Raw genomic sequence first — 19947 nt, 5'->3', positions numbered from 1 at the left:
TGGGACTCATTTCCAAAACAACCTTGTAGACAACTGGGCGAAAAACATAGTATTGAGTGGATATAACAGCCCCTATGGCACACCAGCCTCCAGGGGAAAATCCAGCAGTGCAATGAACAGTTAAAGACTGCACTGAGAGCAATGGGTGGAACCTTCAAACATTTAGCAAAAGCCACTTGGTTAGTCAGCGCCAGTGAATCTGTCAGTCAGGCTGGCACTGCTCAATCAAAACTTTTACATACTGGAGAACTAGGCATATTCCCAGTAGTGCACATAAAAAATATGCTGGGGAAAAAAAGTCTGGGTTATTCCTGCCTCAGGCAAAAGCAAAACCAATCCATGGGATTGCTTTTGCTCAAGGACTTGGGTGCACTTGATGGGTAACATGGAAGGATGGGGAAGTCTGGTGTGTGCCTCAAGAGGATTTGATTTTGGGTGGGAATTACAATTAATTAAACTGTTTGATATAATTGCTATATAAGACTGTGTGTTATCACTTATATGGTGGTGATATGCTCATCAGTGCACTGAGTACTTTGCAGCACCCGTCTCCACCAACTCCGGATTTGGGGATCTGAACCCAACTCCCTTTTGATTACCACATTAATAAAGAATGAACTTTGATGAATCTGGACAAGTGCAGTGGTGATGTAATCAGAACTGGCTTCACCATGCAACAGTCCAACAACACACACCATCTTCTCTGCCCCAAAAGACTGTTATGGCAAGTGCAACTCAAGGTCATGGACAAAACAAACTCAGCTGAGATTTCATGGAGATGGACTTATGGAATGACAGCTGTGTGTATACAGCAGAAGACAGGAAGGATGATGGGACATTTGAAAGTGTGGGAGCTGGCATGATATAAACTATATAAAATAAGAGGTGGAGTCTGTGCTGGTTTCAAAGGGGAACACGAGCCTTCTCCACGTCGACTGAGGGTGGCAATGGCAGCAAGGCTTTCCAGCTGCTGATGTCCAGCCATGGGATAAATAGATGTGCTGGCTATAATGAACCAGTTCGTTACGATTTTATGATTTTGTTTTTAATGGAATCTCATGATGCAAGACATGGCCACACGTCAAGTCCCGTGTCCAGTTCTGGACCCCTCACTACAAGAAAGCAAGAAAGACATTGAGATGCTGGAGCAAGTCTAGAAAAAGGCAACGGAGCTGGTGAGGGGTCTGGAGCACAGGTCTGATGCGGAGCAGCTAAGGGAGCTGGGGTTTAGCTTGGAGAAGAGAAAGCTCAGGGAGCACCTTAATACTCTCTCAACCATCTGAAAGGAGGCTGTAGCAAGGTGGGGATTGGTCTCTTCTCCCAGGCAACAAGCGACAGGACAAGAGGACACAGTCTTAAACTGTGCCAGAGGAGGTTTGGATTGGACATTAGGGGGAATTTCTCCGACTAAAAGGATGATTAGACATTGGAATGGGCTGTCCAGGGAGGTGGTGGAGTCATAGTCCCTGAAGGTGTTTAAGGAAGGACTGGACGTGGCACTCAGTGCCATGGTTTATTTGACAAGGCGGTGATCGCACATAGGTTGGACTCCATGATCTCAGAGATCTTTGCCAACCTGATTGCGTAATTCGGTGTGGAGCTCTCGCTGTCTATTTGAACCTGTGATTCCGGAGCACACGAGACGGAGCGCCTGCCTGAGGAGCCCCAGCAGCGAGGCCAGGCCGACGGCAGCGCCAGAGCTCTGGCTGCCACCACCAAGATGGCGGCGCGGCGCGGCCGCCGCCCCGCCCCGCGGCTCCTGCCCTCCCTGGGCCGGCCGCGGCCGCCGGGGGCCGCCGCTGTCGCCGTGTGATGAGAGCATCAGCCCTCACTGCCACGTCTCCCGGGCAGCCGGCACTGTGCAGGGCCGCGCCGGGGCGCCGAGGCCGGACCCGCCCGCCTGCGTCCTCTTCCCCTCCTTTCCCTCCCGCTGCTCCTGCCCCGCCGCGGGGCAGCGGCGAGGTGGGTCTGCCCGGCGGGAGGAGGGACACTCCACGGGGCTCCCACCGCCGCCGCCGCAGCCTCGTTGCCCCCGGGCGGTCCGGGGGTTGCGGGGCCGGGGCTCGCCGCCGGGCCGCTGCCGCCGGAGGGGACCCCGCTGCCGGCTGATGTCCGAGCCGCGCCTCCGCCCGCGCTTGGATGTGTGAGTACCGGCCCCGCCGCTCCCGCGGGCTGCGCCGCGCCGGGAAAGCCACGGCGGCTCAGGCGGGCGGCGGGCAGGGACCGCCTCAGCCGCCCTCCGGAGCTTCGTGTGTGTGTGTGTGTGGGAGTGAGTGGTGGGGACGCTTGTGCCGGGTTTGTTCCGTCCTTCTGGTAAGTTACGGCACTTGGTCCCGGGCTTCTCCTTTCAGACATTTCGTCCTGTGTCCGTGTTAAAGCAGGAGGTCCACGCACGGTGCTGGGAGCCGGGTGCTCTGTGGTAGAAGGGTTGAGGATTAAGCGCGGGGAAGTTGGGCTGGGGTCACGGGAAGGTGTGCTGGAGGCTTTTAAAGCGCTGTCCCTACGTAACCAGTCCTGCAAGGGCACTGTCCCGTGGAAGATGAAGAGCTGAGGCAATCTTCTGTAAGGCCAGGCAAATCCAACCCGCCATAAGGTATCGTTTCCAGAATGGATGTGGGTGCGCGTTTCTGTCGCTGTTCTTTTTTGTACCACAGAGAAAACAGTGTATCAATCATGCTCCCTTATATAGGGTAGCAGTTGGGCCCATGATTTTTCCTATTACATGAGGCAACTCCTTCGCTACTCCAGCATCATTTTAACATGTGAACGTACAGCAGAAACAGAGGCAGCTTTGTTTGCGATCTCTGATTGCTCTCATGCATGCTTTCCATTGTGAGTAAGGGGCCCCTCGTGTCCCTGTCGTCTGTTACAACTGTTAGTGAAGAAATGAGATGTCTGTGTTACAAAGGGGTGAGTTACGAAATTTTTGGAGACAAGGCATTCCTTCTGTAACCATCCGTTCTGTCTGTTAACTCACTGTGACCAGAAGAGATTTTCTGGGAGAGGGATGCAGCAGTAGAGGCATGGGACTGGAATGGCTCAGCTTCAGTTTCACAGGATGCTGAAGGCAGAGAACATCAGCCCTTTTTAACCCCCAGTCTGCTCCATGGCTCACCTCCAGGCACTCCTGCTGTTGGGCTGTTTCTGACACTCATTTCTCCTTCCAGCTGCACCTCTTGGAGTGCAGGCTCCTTCGGTCAAGGTGCTTGGATGATAGTCTGCTAGTAAAATCTGGACTCACTGGTGCTTAAGTGGTAGCCAGGAAATGCTGACCCCTCTGGGGGTTGGGCTGAAACTTCACCTGCTCCTTGTTGTCCCTTACCTGACTGGAAGAAGTTCTTCAAGTATAGATACACCTAACTCCTTGTTTCTGTTCTTGAGCATCTTTGCCTCAGGTTTTGCTGTACAAACCAGCACATCAGCTGGGAATGTTTTCCAGGTCTGATTTATTTGGTACAACAGAGAAGCTCAGGTGATATCACTGACACAGTGACCTGTGCTCAGCGTGTACTCCTGATCTCAAGACCACAGAACACCTGTGTGCCTCCTGTACAGCTCATTCCTGGCTGTCTCTTTCCAGACGTTGTGACTTGCAGGCATTTGAGACCTGACTTCCAGAAGCTCTGGGTGTCCACATTCTTACTGATAGAGGTGTCCATACTGCCTCAATCTGAGCATTCAAAATCTTTAATAATTTAGGAAATTCAGTCCTTTTTTTCCTTACTTTTATATTTAGTCTTTCTGATTGTAAAATGGGGATAAAACATTTTGCTTCCTACTTTGCAGAGCATGTTTCTATTCTGCTTGTAAGAAGAGAAATTCTTATAAAAACTTCCTGCAATATACAGATTAGCATCTTGCTGAAATATTTGTCTTTCAGAGACACTAATGGCATTTACCACAGTAAATTCTGTGGTAGCTAAGGAAATAAAGCTATTCTCATCTTACGAGCCTGCCTGTAATAGCAATAATTGTGCTGATGCAACATTGCCAATATAGGTGGACTGTTATGTAGTACTCAAAAGCAGACAGGTCTAATCACTTTTTTAATCTGTGCATTCTTCAGACACTACTTTTTGTCCTGAAATTTTAGATTTAAAAATTAAAAATTAAATTAAATTATGCATGTAGTATTTTATAGGGGAAGCCCCACACCTTTCTGCTGATTTTGAAACTGAGTAGCACTGAACACAAATCTTTCTCTGAAAAGGTATGTAATGCAGATTGACTCAAGCCTGGTTGTCATAAAACTTAACACTTTCTTTCTGTCTGTAGACACCACATCTGGACATGTGAGAATACAGCCAAGAGCATATGTACTAGACATGTTTGTTAAGGTGGCCTCCAGTTTCCGTGAGCATTCAGTTCAGAAACCAGTTGGGCCACTCAGTGCTCCTCAGCAGAGTTACAGTTCCTAAAGATGGATGTGGTGGAAAGCAACAAGATAGTAGTGATTCTGAGACCATCCTGCTCCTTAGTCTTAGTGTTTTCCCTCTGTCTCAGAATCACGAAATCCTGGAAGAAGTTTTTTTTCTGGCAGTTAAAATTGGAGCTTTAGTCCATTTATTTCTAACCCTACCAGAGCTGGGTAAGTGGCATAGCTGTTAGCTATGTGGATTTTTAAAATCAGAGGTAAATCTCTAGTAGCTGTGTGACTTGGGAAAATAGCTCATTAGCTTTCACAAACTTCCGTGGAAGATTTCGTGCCATTCTTTGGGGACTGTTGTCATTGGTGAGTTATTTCCAACCTTTTCTTGACTTTTTTTGGGTATTGCAAGTGAAAATGAGACTTCTGATGAGAAGTGGATATTATGCAACCTCATCAGGGAGACAGGGTGCAGTGGAATCCCTATGTACTGGGGGGTTTGGAATTGTTGGTTTAAAGCAAAATTATCAGTAGACATCTGCGGCTCAGAAATACATATAAGGGAGCGTGGATGCAGATTCAGAGAGCTGGATTAGTCTCAGTATAATTAATTATACAAGAGATTAATGTATCCTCATGCATTTTCCCAGTCTGCTGGATTAATTGCTCTGTAAACAGTCGTATGAAGCTGAGTGCTGCCTACCAAAGTCATGGAGTTTGAATTGAAGACTTACTGTTTTGTGGGGAATTTTTATATCCCCTGAACCTGTTGTTTAAGTGGCAAATAGAGGAGAGTCCATGCATTTTCATACATGGTTTATATTTTAAATCAAATTTATGATTTATGCAAATTACGATTTGTTTAGAATTCCCTGCAATATTGTTGCTTTTCCGCAGTGGCAGGGATGTGCAAAGTGTTGTCTCACTGATGCTTTCCGCTGTGAATCCCAGTGTGATGACTTTGTGCAAGGCTCAAGGAAGTGAAGTGGTTTTTCACTTGTATTCTACTTCATGCCTTCAAGCTCATTGCTACAGATGGCAGATGCCTGCCTTATTTTTAGCTCTTTGAGGACAAAATAGAAAAATCCTAGTGACTCCCCACGATTTGTCATCATGGCTGATCTCCATTAAATTAAACATAGGGATTGGCAGAGGAACAAAACCAGCAGGAAAGCTGCTTCTGTTTGTTTTAAAAAAAGCTTGTCTAAAGCGCTAAAATAATAATGTAAAAAATATTCACTACTACATACAGAGACCCTTGGGAGGAGAAATACTCTCTGAACAGTTTATCTTGTTTTGGATAAGGAAACGGAGGTCTGTATTGGTAAAACAAGTTCCCTGGAAGTCAGTTGAAGAGGAAAGATTAAAAAGCAAAAGACGTCCTGGCCTGTGCTCAGACCATTAGACTGTGGGTTTGTGTTCAAGGTTGGGAGGAGAATGCATATTTTGGTGGCTTGCTTGATGGAAAATTTTAAGATGGGCTCTTAAAGCATGAGCATCTTCTATTTTTTTTTCTTCTTTTTCTTCCTCAGTAGTGATCTGTTTTGTTGTGCATTTGGTTTGATATCTTAGAAAAAAATCATTTCAGTGGCCATACCTAAAATGCCCCGCCTTTCCCACTTACTGCACATAGCATGGTATAAGGGAGAGTGATCTGTAGCTGAGTTTTAGCAGAGCTGTGGCTGTGCATAATGTTTACTGAAGAGCTTTGGTGCAAGATGTATTTAGGAGTGAGGATGCATTGACAAATTGTATTAACGGCCAGCTTTGATAGCTTTGCCTGTGTTGTGTCTGCTGAAGCACTGCCCTTGTGAGCTAGCAATACTTCCCAACTAGTCCCCTTCTAAACAGAACTTCAGTTTTTATCAGTAATGTGGGGTTGGAGTTTAAAACTTTAGTGTTGTTAAATACTCAGAGAACTGTCTGTCTGGCTCAGTAATTCCTTCCAGCTCTTTAGTTTGGGCCTCTCACTCTGGATGAGGCTGGGCTTGCTGTCCCTTTCCCCACACAATTCAGAAGCATGGGAACTGTAGGACCAAAATAGACTGTGACCCAACTGGTCAGGCCTGCATTTCCCTCTGCTGCTGGAAAAGCTCAACTTTGCAATTCTGTCTTGTTCTCACATGAGAATGAGCCAATGCTTTCTTTATTTCCAGATCAGTATTTGGCTGTGAGCGTTGCTGTATACATCAGAAGAAGCCAAAGAAAATGTTAATGTCTTGCTAGCTGTGTAATACTTGTTGGCTTGGTGAGGAGTGTTATTGGCCACTTGGAGCTGCTGAGCCTTGAGGGTCTTGTGTTGTGGGTTTGTTTCGGTTTTTTTCCCCTTTCTTTTGGAGTATAAATTCGCTTGTCTTCATTCATAAAATTATTGCAGTCATTCATTAAAGTCTTCCTAAGATGTTTGCCTTGACCTCCTGCAGCAGTTAGTTGCACAAGGTAATTATATGGTAATATAAGGTAATACTATTTTATTACACCAGGAGTTATGGCTTTGTTCCTGTACTTGCCAGAGGTTTGTTTAGAGCACTTAGTGTGTGTCTCAACTTTCCTCCAATTCACAAAAATTTGAACTCGCCTGTGTTCTGAAGAGGACACTATTGCCTGCATACCTCTGGAAATTTCTTCTTTGTACCCCCTAAAGTAAGGTCTTTGAGGGGATTTTTAGGGAATGTGTAGGATTTACCTGTTTTTTAAAAAAGGCTTTTTCAGTATCTTGAATAATTTTGTTTGTCTAGAGTATTCAGAACTTAAATCTATGTCCTATCCTTAAGCATGTCCGCAAAATGAGCTGACTGAGCTTACTGCACTTTGAGAGGCTTTTCCTGAAAAACCTTTCTTTCCTGTTCCCATCTTTGTATTGTGGGTATTTGAAGTACTGTGGCAGCTACAAATGGCAGGCACTGCCTTCGCCTTGTTTTTAGCTAAAACTCTTATTTTTCCCACTTACTTTTCTGCTTAGATCTAGTCTTTCTTGCTGAAAACACTTGAACGAAGTTATACGGTATATATGCCATTTGTTAATTCTTGCCTTCATCTTGCTACTTTGACCCTTTGGTTTTGGCATCTGTGTAGAGGACTGATAGATGGAGCCTCTTCAGCCAGAGTTGTGCTGTATCAGAAAAGCGTACGCTGACCTGGAGATGGTTTTAGAACAGAGGACGTTCTTGGTTCTTAGTCACTCAGCAAAAATTGGTCTTACTGGTGCACCACCTAACATTGGTGATTCCTCACCCAGCTGTCCTGTTTGATGGAGTCTGGGCTGCACTTCAGGGGGTGTTTCTGTCTCTCTCTGTGCCAAATCACCCTCTTAATCCATCGCTCTGTTTGGCATGAGGACTTGGAAAATGTGCTGACTTGGAGACCTCCCTCCTAACCGGTTTTGCCTCCCAGCTCTGGGCCAGGTGGCGGGTGTGTGCCTTTGGATCCAGTCAGAGTTGAAAGGTTGTGTTGACTTAGCACTGGGGCAGCTCTGTGCAAGCCAAATATTTAGCTTTCCATCTGATAACCTGTCGGTTGTTTCCTCCCTCTCAAAGACCAAATGCTTATTTTATTCCCAGACCAAGATGGGGCTTTCACAGAAGTTTTGCATCTTTTTGGCTTTTGGTGTGGCAGATGTGAAGGTGCTGACATGGTGGCCTTGTGACCAAAGCTTGAGTGCAGCCATCACTGTTCCTCTGTTCTCTGGTGATTTTTTTTCTTTTTGGTGTTTTTTTGGATGATTACTAGGCTTTGTGTTTTTCCAGCTGTCAAAATGGGGTTTTGCTTTGGTTGTTTTTTAATTTAAATTTAAATAAATAAATAAAAGATTCACACTAAAAGGAAGTAAAAACAACCTAGAGTAACTAGGACTCTCAAAGTTCAAAGTTCAAAAGAAAACTTGTCTGATAATTTACAAAGATTTTATTAGAATTGCTGGACAACTGCAAGTTTAGGGTTAGGCTGACCAGCTGCAGTGAGTTGAATTGAGGATTTTAGCAACCAAGAGAGCATTTTCAGTTTCAGAAATGAGTCGTGCTTTGTGTCAGTGCTCTGCAGCCCTGTCGTGGGGGTGGCTGCCTGCGCTTCCCTGCGAGGGAGCACTGCACACGTGGCAGGTGCGTTTCCATAACGCACGGACACCCTGAATGGAAGGCCTTGCTGGGAGTGTCTGTGTTGCTGAAGAAGCAGGCAGAGTCCCTCACCACAGAGGCCACGTGTTGCTTCACCCCCAGCTGTCACATGCTTCCTCAGCAGGAAGAGGGCTGCTTTAATCGAGATGGAGAGTTGTAGTGAGAGACCTGTGGTCTTCTGGAACCACATTACTGCAAGTGAGGATGGTCACATTTCCCTTTCTGCTCTTGCAAGGAACGGGTTGTAGGACTTGTGGAGCCAAGGAGAGCCACTTGAATTTTTCCAGCCTCTGAGAGTTCTCCTGCCTCAGTGCAGCAAACTTCCTGGGAGGACTGAAGAGGCTTGGAGTTTTCTCCAATTACAAAACATTAACGCCATCAAAATAACTGACTGTGCTTTGTAGCATTTCCAGCAAAGAGATGGGGAACCAGGCACACTTTCCATTCTGATGAGTCACTGACTCTCTCCTGATCTGCCCCTTGCAAGAGCTGTTTGGGCAGCTGCTGATGTAGGATTCTGAGTGATGGTCCTTGGGGAGCAGGACAGGGCTGCACACTGCTTCACCTCTGAACTGGTGAATAATTCATCTGCCTAGCTTGTTATCAGTAAAGTCTTGCACACAGCTGTGGTTCTTGCCTGCCTTGATCCCGCCTCATCAGGATAGCTGGGGAGCTGATGGGCAGGAGGGATATTGTTGCACAGAAAAAAAACCTACAAAGTGCCTTCTGTCGTCCTAAAAACAGGAACTGGAAATCAAAACGTCTGATGCCTTCTGTTTCTGGATTTTCTTCTAACTGTGTCACAAATGAAGGTTTTGTCTCTGTCCTGAAGCATGGTCTGTCCTAGGACCCAAGAGCTGTCCATACCCACATCCATTCCCTGTGCCTGGGCAGGACCACTGCTGTTCTGTAGCTGGGCTCCAGATCCTGCCTGTGTGTTTTTATGATGCCCACACCTGCCTCAGAGAGGAGATCTTGGAGGCTAGGTAGTATCTGTTCTGAGGATTTGAGGATGAAGGGACTACAAGGATGTGACTCGTGTTTGAGGGAAATTGTAGGTGAACTGGAAAGAACAGTGTGGAGTCACATTAATGGACTAAAGAGTCTTGTCAGGAAAAGCTTTTATCTTTCATCAGTCACTTTTTCTGCATGACTCTATAAAATAAGATCATTGATGGGGTGGGGAATGCAAACAGAGAAGGGAGCAGGGTGGACTCTTCATTAATACTTTATATGACTGGCATATTATCTGTTGGAGTAAGGGGTTATGGACACCTTTTTTTCTTATTCACATATTTTTCAAAGTAGAATCATGCCTTTGTTTATTAATTGGAAGCTATAAAAAGGCTTTTCCCCACGTCTTTCTCCTCAAAAAGGAGGCCTGTTGGTTGGTTCAAGGCCAAAAAAAGCAGACTTAGAGTCAATCTGATCTGTAATCTCACTGCTTTGTTTAGCTTTATCTGTGGAGCTTCAGTTTTGTGTGGCTAGTTTTACAAAATAAAAGCAAACAAAAAAGGAATGGTTCTTAGGCAGATTTTGCTCCAACAAACACCTACCTAATTTGATCTAACTCCAGTAAAGTAAAGTTATTTAAAGCTTGGCTTGAGGAACTGCCCAGTCTATATGTTCATGAATCACTGTGAAAGGGCTTATTCAAGTGCATTTAAAATATGTGCACTGATGTTAAGGATGGCTTCTTTCCATGCGCAGTTGTTTTTACTGGTAGAAACCTGCATTTTACTGGTTTGCAAAGCCAGGGGCTGGAATTGCCATTACTTCGTGTCCAAGTGTCTGTATTGGCGAGCGTGTGAGGCATACTAATGGGGTGATACTAATGAGACCTGTTAAATTATTTACATGAATTATTGAATGTGGTATAAAATACCTTCCACTGTTAATAGCACTAATTAGACCACCAACATATTGCATCCATTATCATAAATATCCTGTAGGTCGAATCAGACCAATTGTTTCAGCTACCACAGGCCATGTGGTAGCTAAATTTGGCTTAAAATGGCTTTCAAGTCTGTTCTTTTTTAGAGGTTTTTCTCTTTTTTTTCCTTCACTTCAGCTGCTTATCAAAAGTGTCTGAATGCCCTAAGTGCATTCTGCATTGTTTATTGCTGCCCCTGCTCATCTTGCACATGCAGGAGAATTTTCTTGTTTATATTTAATTCCTGAAATACAAATATTCCCAAATAAAACTCTAGAACAACCTAGGGAAAATTGTCTGAAAGCTTTAAGTCTTGACTAGAAAGGTAAGGAAGGCTTCAATCTCTGTTGTGTTGTTATTGGAGATATGAGAGTTTTAAAGTCTGCCAAAACACATTATTTACCTCAAAACCAAAATTCTCCAATGTTTGCTCACCTTTCATGCATTTTCACATCTCGTTTTTCATTTTTTTCTCTCTCTCTTCAGGATCTCTGTTTTTTGGTGTGGTTTTCTTTGGGTTTGGTTTGGTTTTTCCAAGTGACTTTCATGTGGGTATGTGGAAAGCATTCATCTTTTGAAACATTGATTTTTGTTGAAAGTTTGAGAATTGGTATCCTGGTTTCAACCATGACAATTGTTTATTGGAGTAGAGATGAAGGATGGGAAATTTTAATACAAAGGGCAATTCTTTGAGGGAGTTTTTTAGAGAAGTACTCCTGCACACTGTGTTTATGGTGACAGTACTGTGACTCACTGAAAAAACTTCTGGCATTTCTGCCAGCTGTGATTTCTCAGGATTTTAAAGGAGGTGATGACTGAATTATAAATAGACCTTAGGTTCCATCTGTATATTTCAAAGCTACATCTAGAGTTTCCCAGAAGGTGGGTGTGCTTTTTTGGCCCCTGGGCTGGTTCTGGCTATGATATTTTTCCAAAAGGGCAGCTGATTTAGACTGCAGGCACACAGACACACCAAAGTCCTTGTACTGAGATGCTCACTCAGTGTCTTTTCCTGTACAGCACACATGCACGCCAGTTCAGTCCTTCACTGCCTTATGTCTGCTGTGTGTTTCCATTGGAAACTTTCCTGACTGCCAAAATCCTTGCAGTGTCGTGTGGGAGACCAGTGAAATAGAAGAAAAATTGTATGGGAAGTGATAAAGTCTGTGCCAGAAACTCCACCATTGTTTCTGCTATTCAGAGTTGCCCAGCCTCTCTCATACTAGTTCAGTTTAAGGAATTGATAGATTTAAATGTGTCATTAAAAATAAATAGATTAAATAAACATGTACAAGCTTACTTCTGAATTATTTTTCTTTTGAGGGCTGGGTTATGTGATTGCCTATATGAGCATTTGAAGTACATGCATACATGTATGTCCTGCTGCACTTCTCTGCTAACTAAACCCACTTTTAAACGGATGTATTACCTTGGTGTCAGTTGGGCATTCTTAGCACAGAAGGAGCTGAACCATGCAGTTCCCTTCGTGGACACCTGTCTGTCAGTTCAGAGCTCTGCCAGAGGGTGTCCAAATTACCTACCAGCATCAAGAGCCGGGCAAGTAATGTGCTGGGTGGCTAAAAAGACCTGTGGAGCTCTAGTAGCTCCACCACAACATGGAGAGGGCTCTTCCCAGGCTTGCTTTTGAAATAAAGCCCGTTTGTGTCGTCTCCAGCTCTGGAGATGCTCAGTGGTGCTTTCCAGCCAGCAGTAAGTGCTATCAGTCACTGATGGCTGTTATAAGCAGCCCCTTTTTAGAGACGCAGTGTCAGTGGTGTTCATCCTGAGTGTGCAAGCAGACCTGCTGCCATTGAAGTGGCACAGTGTTTTAGAGTGGTGATGAGTGTCCCACAGGGCTCTGAGTGTATGAGAGTGACTTCCCTCTGCATGAATTTGCTTGGCTGGAGTGTGAACTGGGTGACCAGCAGTTTAAAGCTTAAGTGATGTTTCTGCCTCCTTTGCAGACTTGGGAAGGCTTTTGGATCGTTGTCTGGGTGTTGGGGCACAGCCTGCTGGAGGCACTGGCAGTGGACTGGTTCCTGGTCATGCCCGGTGGAAGGAGGGGACCCAGCCGGCAGCAGCTAAGCCGTTCAGCTTTGCCTTCTCTCCAGACTCTGGTCGGTGGGAGCTGTGGAAACGGTACTGGTTTGAGGAACAGGTGAGGACAAAGGGAGGGTTGTTGAGGCACCTATGCCTGGGACAGCGCTGAAAGCAAGGAGCCTTGATCCACCCTGAACCCTGGCGGGAGTGTGGCTTGGTGGTGAAAGTGAGGGATTGGGAAATGGGAACCTTGAGCCTTCCGCTGTGGCATTAGGAGATGGCTCACCCAAGAGGGAACAAGTCCTGTGTGACAAACCTCTTCCAGCTTCTCTTCTCAGCTCTGCTGTGGTACATGCTTCTCTCTGCAGCCCCTCTTTTGACTTATGCATTAAAACCAGCCCCATGGAGGGAACTGTGGAAGTGGCCTCAGCCCCCCTTCACCACTCACTGTGGTCACGACAGCCAGGGGTGGAAATCACACAGTGCTCCATTTGTCTTTCCTGCAGCAGTTCCCAGAGCAGTGAGTCCTAGCAAATGATGAGTCCTTGTCTCGCTCACTTGCCCTCACTGCCCTGGGGAATTAGTGTGACACGTCAGAGCACAGCTGTGACTCCTCCTCCTGCATAATAGGCAGGGCAGGAGGATGCCCATATTCTGTTTTAGACCTGCTGGTTGCAGATGAAACTAATTCTCATAGTTGGAAAGATGACCTCCATTTTCTGGGGAAGTTGGGGGCTGAAACAGGAACACACAGTGACATTGAGATCACCACATTTGGTATGAAAACTGAAAGGGCCCAGCATTACTTCCTTCCATAGAAAAGTTGGCAGACTAGAGAAGTTATTTGGTGCATGCTGGGGCCCTAGAATAGGTTCATTCTTGCAGAGTAGAGCAATCCAAGCCATTTTGCTTTGGCCTTTACAGACTTCTCTGGGGCAGAGAGACAGATAACACAGTTTGACATTCTTGAGGAGCAAGTGACTGTTGAGACTGTGGAGTCAGGGCCCCAGGGTCCTGGGAGAGCGTTGCTTATCTGGTTTCAGTCAGACACAGCATAGTTATGTCTGAACTTCCTCCGTCAGTTCAGTATGCCAGAGCTTTTAGTTGGAGGTCCTAGCCTCCTCTGAAAAGCTAGGAAAGAAGGAAGTGTGAGAACACTTGAGAGGTTTGCCTCTAGGAAGTAGCTGAACTACTCCATTCCATTTTTAGTTACTCTTCTTTTAAAAAGAAAACAGAACAGGACATGAACAGAAAGACAATGGGCACTTCGCCATGCTAGAGAAGGAGGCTGGGTGCTACTGTAGTGGTGATGGGTGGAAGGAGCCAATATTATGTGTTTGGTGTAGCACAGAGTCCTTAGTGATTTTTGCTCTGTACCTCTGCTCCTCAGTGTGCAAGTTTACTGAAATACTGCTGGGCATGTCACAGCAGTTCTGACAGATCAAGCTGTTGCTCAGAGAAAATTCTGGATAAGGGTTTTGTTTGAGCTAAGATGATGCTCACCACCAGCCTCATGTCAGAAATATGAATGCAAGACTGCTGTCACCTCTGCCCTAGCAATGCCCAGTCTCAAATTTACAACCTCAGGCACTCTCTGTCCTGGAAAATGTCAGAGCTGTTGTAGAATGTTCACCAAGTAAGTGAGATCTATCTACTTCAGGAATGGTAGTGCCATCAGCCTCTCAGCGCCTCCGATCACAGCACTGATTACTCCGGAGCCTGTGCGTCACTGCCGGATCCCTGAACTGCCATTGGATGGGAGTCTTCTCTTTGAATTCCTGTTCTTCATCTACCTTCTGGTAGCCCTCTTCATTCAGTACATCAACATCTACAAGACTGTCTGGTGGTACCCATACAACCACCCTGCTTCCTGCACCTCACTGGTGAGTTCCCCAGCAAGTGCCATCACTTGGGCTTTTTCATGACACAGCTTCTTTTCATGCTTCTTCAGTCCAGGAATCACCAAGCATTTGACATTAAGGGAGCGAATGAGAGTTCACGTGCACTCCCATCAGGCAGGGCCATGTCATCCCCCATTTTACAGGGGAGAAAATACATGGCAGGTGAGAGAGGGGAGTCAGCAGGACTCCTTCAGGGGAAATTTGCAGATATTTGCATGGCCTAGCTAGCCCCTAGGTTTTGACACAGAGTTGAGACTCCAGGAGCTGTCTGTGAGTGCCCCTTCCCAGTCGAAACAACAGACCCTGAGAGAAGGAAGATGTGCAGATTTTTGTTAGGATCCCACAGCAGAGCAGCAGCGGAGTTGGGCAGGGGGTAAGATCCTCAGCTCACGTAAAGCTCTCACCCTCCTCGGTTTCAGTGTTCTTGCTGTCCCAATAAGCTGCCTGTAAGCCAGCAAGCCTCACATGAGCAAAGCCAGCCTGTGCAGCTGGAACCGTGTCCTTATGGCTACTTGGAAGCACGAGGTGGTCCCTCAGTTACCTGTACCGACAGGTGGTGCTGGTGTTCCAGTCACCAGCCTCCTGCTCAGCTCTGCTGTGCTGGACACAGCTGGCTTAGAAGTAAAATCATTCTGTTTGAGGCTCCCTACCCGGCAGGATTTAACAGTCATTTGTTTATTCCCATCACAACTCAAGCATTCTTTTTTACCCAAAATGTCCTTGAAGTACTGAACAGCAGTATTTGAAGTCTGCTAACTCTCCTGGCCAGACTATATTTGATAACTGAAAAAGTGTAAGAACTGTATCTAACTTGATGCAGCCAGAGAACTTCATGGCCAATGAAGATGAGGTTTCTCGGATCCACTTGGTTTCATCAGGAAGCACTGGTTGCTACAGACCATTTTTGAGACCAAAAGGGAAAGTGAGCTGGTGTGCTCACTCTGGGCTCCATTTGGCTGCCCTTCCTCTGGTTGCTCAAGGGCTTTTCTGTGGAAAACCTGCAACCTGTTCTCCATAGTAGGATTCTGGTTTTAGATGTCCCTTTGACCCCAAAAATACCTGCCTGAATGGTGGGTTTGTTTTGTTTTCTGTGGAAACCTCTCCATGGGAAGGAATCTCCCTATGGAGGAGATCTTGCTTCTGGAGACATAGCCGTGTTACTAATGTAATCCCTTTTCCCTCATCCCTAATAAAGAGATTTGGGGAATGTTTACATGAGGTCCTAACAGTCCTAATGTACTCTCCAGCAGCCAGCTTTCTAGTCTCACCACATCTGGGTGGTTTCAGAGTCCCCTTTCCTGGTGAAGACCTTTTTTCTTTCCTCCTTCAGAATTTTCACCTCATTGACTACCACCTGGCGGCGTTCATCACAGTGATGCTGGCACGGAGGCTGGTGTGGGCCCTTATCTCTGAGGTAACATTCCCACTGTTCCCTCTCCTGCCTGTAGAACTGCTGCAGATGGTCATCCATGGCCTAAGAAAATTCTGCACGTTGGAGGGTTTCTGCCCTCAGAAAAGTCTGGGTGTGAAGGACTAAGTTTCTGGGGATGCCCTTCTGCCTTGGAGTTTTCTCCTTGAGACCAGTCATGTCCTGCAGTATTGGGTAGCTCTGTTGCCTCTACATCTTAAGAGGAGATGAAATGGTCCCACTTGCTTATTTACTCTGCAGGTACAGCACTGTACCCCACTATCTCGTGGGTACCAGAAAGCAAATAGGGAGGTTGGCCAAGAATGAACAGGAGATCAGGGGGAAAGGTCAGGAGGAGGATGTCTGACTACACCAAAGTGAATCAGGAATACTGGTCGAACTGCTTTTCCAGTCCTGGTTACTCAGCAACTCAGACTCTGGTCATTCTACCACAGATTTTGAGACCTTCCTTCTCTGTGTTTGTGGGAGCAGAACCAGGCCAAATAGGTCTCTGTAAAAGGTCATTTTCAGGAAGATAGAAGTTTTGTCCACTGAAATGGTTAATACATCTCTAGGCTAAGCAACTAAGCAGTGTTTAAAACTAAGTAAAGAAAATAAAGGAACAGTTATGTCCTGTTGAATAGATGAATGGAGATGGTGGGAACTCTGAAGTTCTCTTTTCATCCGATTCCTTCCATTTTCATTTGTGTTCACAGCCTCTGTAAAATTTCCCATAGACTGAAATTCCTGCATTGAAATCTTCCATGCAAGTTCTTGTGTATCCCATGTGTTGGCTCTAACCCTTAACAATCTTTTCATAGTTCAGTTTCCTTCTCTCCTCTGGAGATTGGATCAGGCTTTCTTGCTGTGGTGCCTCCTCACTAGACTGCAGCCTGCACATCCAAAAGAGATAAATTATGGAAATCTGTGTTGGGGATTGCCAAGGTGTACAGCTTCTCTTCCCTCAGCTGAGAACTGTGACCTTTCAGAATGCTGAGACCTGATCCTTCTAAAGAAAAGAGAGAGGAAATGGGTTTCAGGCTATCCTGGGCTATCATCAGAGCAATAAGGGACTTTAGCAAAAATATTTTTCTACTTTGCATCCCTGAATTTTTCCTCAAACACCATATTTCAGTCATGCCTCACAACTCGTGATTATTTGAGTCTTTTGGATCCTGTCAATTACTAATAAAACCAAAGGCATGTACCTTTGTAAGAGAATCAATTTCCTGCTTCTGAGAGGAAGAGGGCAGCTACCCCTCTTCTAGTACCTCCTGGCACCCCTCTTGCTGCTCCTCCTCCACAGGCATCCCTTGTGCTCATCTTCTAGCACTAGTTGTTATAGGACTGCTGAGTGTTTCCTCTCCATTTGCAGGCCTCTCAGGTGGGTGCAACATCGGCGATTCACTACATGGTGCGCCTGGTGCTGCTCACCCTCTGTGGATGGGTGCTCTGCTGGACTCTGGTCAACCTCTTCCGCAGCCATTCTGTTCTCAACCTTCTCTTCCTGGGCTACCCGTGAGTGACACCACCTTGTACCTTCTGGGCAGGGGGAGCACAGTTGCTTGGGGGTGCCATGAGCCACCCAAGCCACTGTGGGAAGCAGAGCTGTTGGCTGTAATATCTCCTCAATTTAGGATTAAAAAGGAAGCAGGAGTGGCTAGGGGAGGTAGCACTGAGCTGATGAAGTGAATTGCCTTAGTTGCTGTTTGTGTGAGGGGCCTTTACTGCCACTTGAAGACTGAGCCATTGGGATTGTTGGTTCTACAAATGGGGTTTAAATAAGCTTCTCTGCACAGGTGTTGAAGCTGCAGCCCCTGGGCTTTTAGTGGGGAGAAGAGTTGGCTGTTTGCTTCTGGAGTGAGGGTTCCTATGTGCTGTCACTCTTGTCAGGGCCAGTATCTGTTGAGGAGGTGCCCCCTGCTCCCTGTTGGGATGGCTATTTCAGCCATTGTTTTCTTTCTTCCATGGCAGGTTTGGTGTCTACGTCCCTCTGTGCTGTTTCCACCAGGACAGCAGAGCACAGCCTCTACCTGCAGACTGTGGTTACTTGGTACAGGACCAGGTGGCGGATGATGGGGCTTCAGCTGTCAGCAGCCTGGTCAAAGACTTCTTCTCGCTTCTGTGGGAATCCCTGAGAGAGCAGTTCAATAATCCTACATCTATCCCCACCCACAGCTGCCCCCTTTCCCCAGATCTCATCCGCAATGAGGTGGAGTGCCTAAAAGCAGACTTCAACCGCAGGATCAAGGAAGTTCTCTTCAACTCTCTCTTCAGTGCCTACTACGTGGCATTCCTGCCACTGTGCTTTGTGAAGGTAGCTGTTGTCTGGCTCTCTCTGTGCCCCTGCCCGCCGTCTCCTTCTGACTGTTGTGTGAACTGCTGCCAGGCCAGATTCCTGGTTAATTCCCCTTTTCTCTGTCTCCCCTTTGGCAGCCCGGATAGCGGAGCATGGCTGCATCCGGAGTGCACTAGTACTGCTCCTGGTTGGCAGATAGGTATTTCCATAAATGTGATGCACCTCTAGTCCCATCACCCCACTTACTAACTCCCCTTCTCCCACCCCCCGTCCTAGGCAGATGGATAGCTGTGTTCTTCCTAGAAAAGAGAACCTGTTGTTACCCGTCTCAAATCCAACATTGTGGCTTTTGAATGCTTGGATCAGAGGCTTTGGTGGCCAGCCCGATAGAGCCAACTAGGATGCTTGGCAAACTAAATCCAGGAACCTCTTGTCAGTGTGGGGGTTGTATTTTTTCATCTGTCATTTATCTAACTTGAACAAGCTCCAGTTGGTGCAGAGAAATGGGCAGGGCTCCACAATCCATGTAGCAGTCTTGGTGTAATTGGTGCTCCTGGGGCAGTTCTGTGGCAAGCACAGTGCCTTGTTACCTGCTGCTGGAGGAGGAGATGCACCAGCTGCAGTATCATCCCCTGCCCTTTCTCCTTCAGCTCAAGGAGGGAGTCTTGAGTGTCTCCTAAGCTGTAACCCTCCGAAATCACCGGTCCAGAAGCGCATGCCTGTAACGTGTGGTGTGGGTCTGCTGGATGCACATGCAGTATGTCCCTTGTCATTCCTCCTTCTGTTTCGTGACAGTGGTGCCAAGTTCTTGTCTGGTCTCTTCACAGAGCACCCAGTACTACGACATGCGCTGGTCCTGCGAGCACCTCATCATGGTGTGGATCAATGCCTTTGTCATGCTCACCACACAGCTGCTGCCTCCCAAGTACTGTGACCTGCTCCACAGGTCTGCCGCCCACCTCGGCAAGTGGCAGAAACTAGAACATGGCTCCTACAGCAATGCTCCACAGCACATGTGAGTGTGGGGATGGGCAGGGCTTGGCGTGCCTAACAAGGGGCTGAGATGTTCTAGTAGATACAAGCAAATACCAGCAGTGCTTATCTACTCAGGATGTGTCTCCACTTCCCAGGCAACTCTGCTGGCCTTGTTCATTGAAAACAAACGTCTGCTCTAGAGACCTGTCTGAGCTCCTCCAGTCACTGCTGGTTCCTTCCCAGAAAGAAATGCTGAGATTCTTGGCCACTGGAGAGTATCTGGAGCAGAGGCAGGGGGTGGCCCCCTCCACTGCAGTGGACGGGGTTCTTGCACTGGGAGCCATTTGTTCATATTACTCAGAGTCCATTGAATGGTCGGTGCTTTTCCAGTGGGAGCTAGGGAGCAGAGGCTCTGGTGTTTTTCAAGATGCAGCCCATTCCCACGAACCCTTGTTCAGGGGGTTGGGAGCACAGATGGTAACGCTCTGGCATTGTTTCCCCGCAGCTGGTCAGAAAACACAATATGGCCGCAGGGAGTTCTGGTGCGACGCAGCCGGTGCCTGTATAAAGCAGTTGGGCCTTACAACGTAGCAGTGCCTTCAGACGTGTCCCATGCCCGCTTTTATGCAAGTATCTCTTCTCTTGCTTGGTGCTTTACAACTGCGGGAGGGAACAGAGGCTCAAACCCAGCTGCAGCAGAGTAGACCGTGCAGGACAGAGTTCAGTGCTACATAAGAAGCTGTTGCTGCTGAGCAAAATACATGTTGGCAGCAGTGGGGCTTTCCTATTCAGTATTAGTGACCTCTGGGCAAGATGGGAACCAAAGCTGCCTTGTCAGTGCTTTCTCACTGAGGTGACACAGCTCTCCCAGCAGGCAGTGACATTCTCCTAAGAGGGTTCTAGTTAACATCTT

At 46.8% G+C, this 19947-nt stretch overlaps 1 protein-coding gene across 1 annotated transcript in view; it reads left to right on the top strand.

The window, feature by feature from the left end:
• The first annotated feature begins 1820 nt into the window (after positions 1–1820).
• Positions 1821–19947, top strand: part of TMEM39A (transmembrane protein 39A) — a 19664-nt gene continuing 1537 nt past the window's right edge. The window contains exons 1-8 of the mRNA XM_032098494.1: positions 1821–2143; positions 12376–12569; positions 14112–14334; positions 15683–15766; positions 17136–17278; positions 17735–18077; positions 18887–19074; positions 19540–19660. Coding sequence (XP_031954385.1) covers positions 12457–12569; positions 14112–14334; positions 15683–15766; positions 17136–17278; positions 17735–18077; positions 18887–19074; positions 19540–19660 — 1215 coding nt within the window. The 5' untranslated portion in view covers positions 1821–2143; positions 12376–12456. The remainder of the gene's footprint in view (positions 2144–12375; positions 12570–14111; positions 14335–15682; positions 15767–17135; positions 17279–17734; positions 18078–18886; positions 19075–19539; positions 19661–19947) is intronic.

This window comes from Corvus moneduloides, chromosome 2, assembly GCF_009650955.1.
Source record: "Corvus moneduloides isolate bCorMon1 chromosome 2, bCorMon1.pri, whole genome shotgun sequence".
Lineage (NCBI taxonomy): Eukaryota > Metazoa > Chordata > Aves > Passeriformes > Corvidae > Corvus > Corvus moneduloides.
This window is presented reverse-complemented; position numbering and strand designations above follow the sequence as displayed.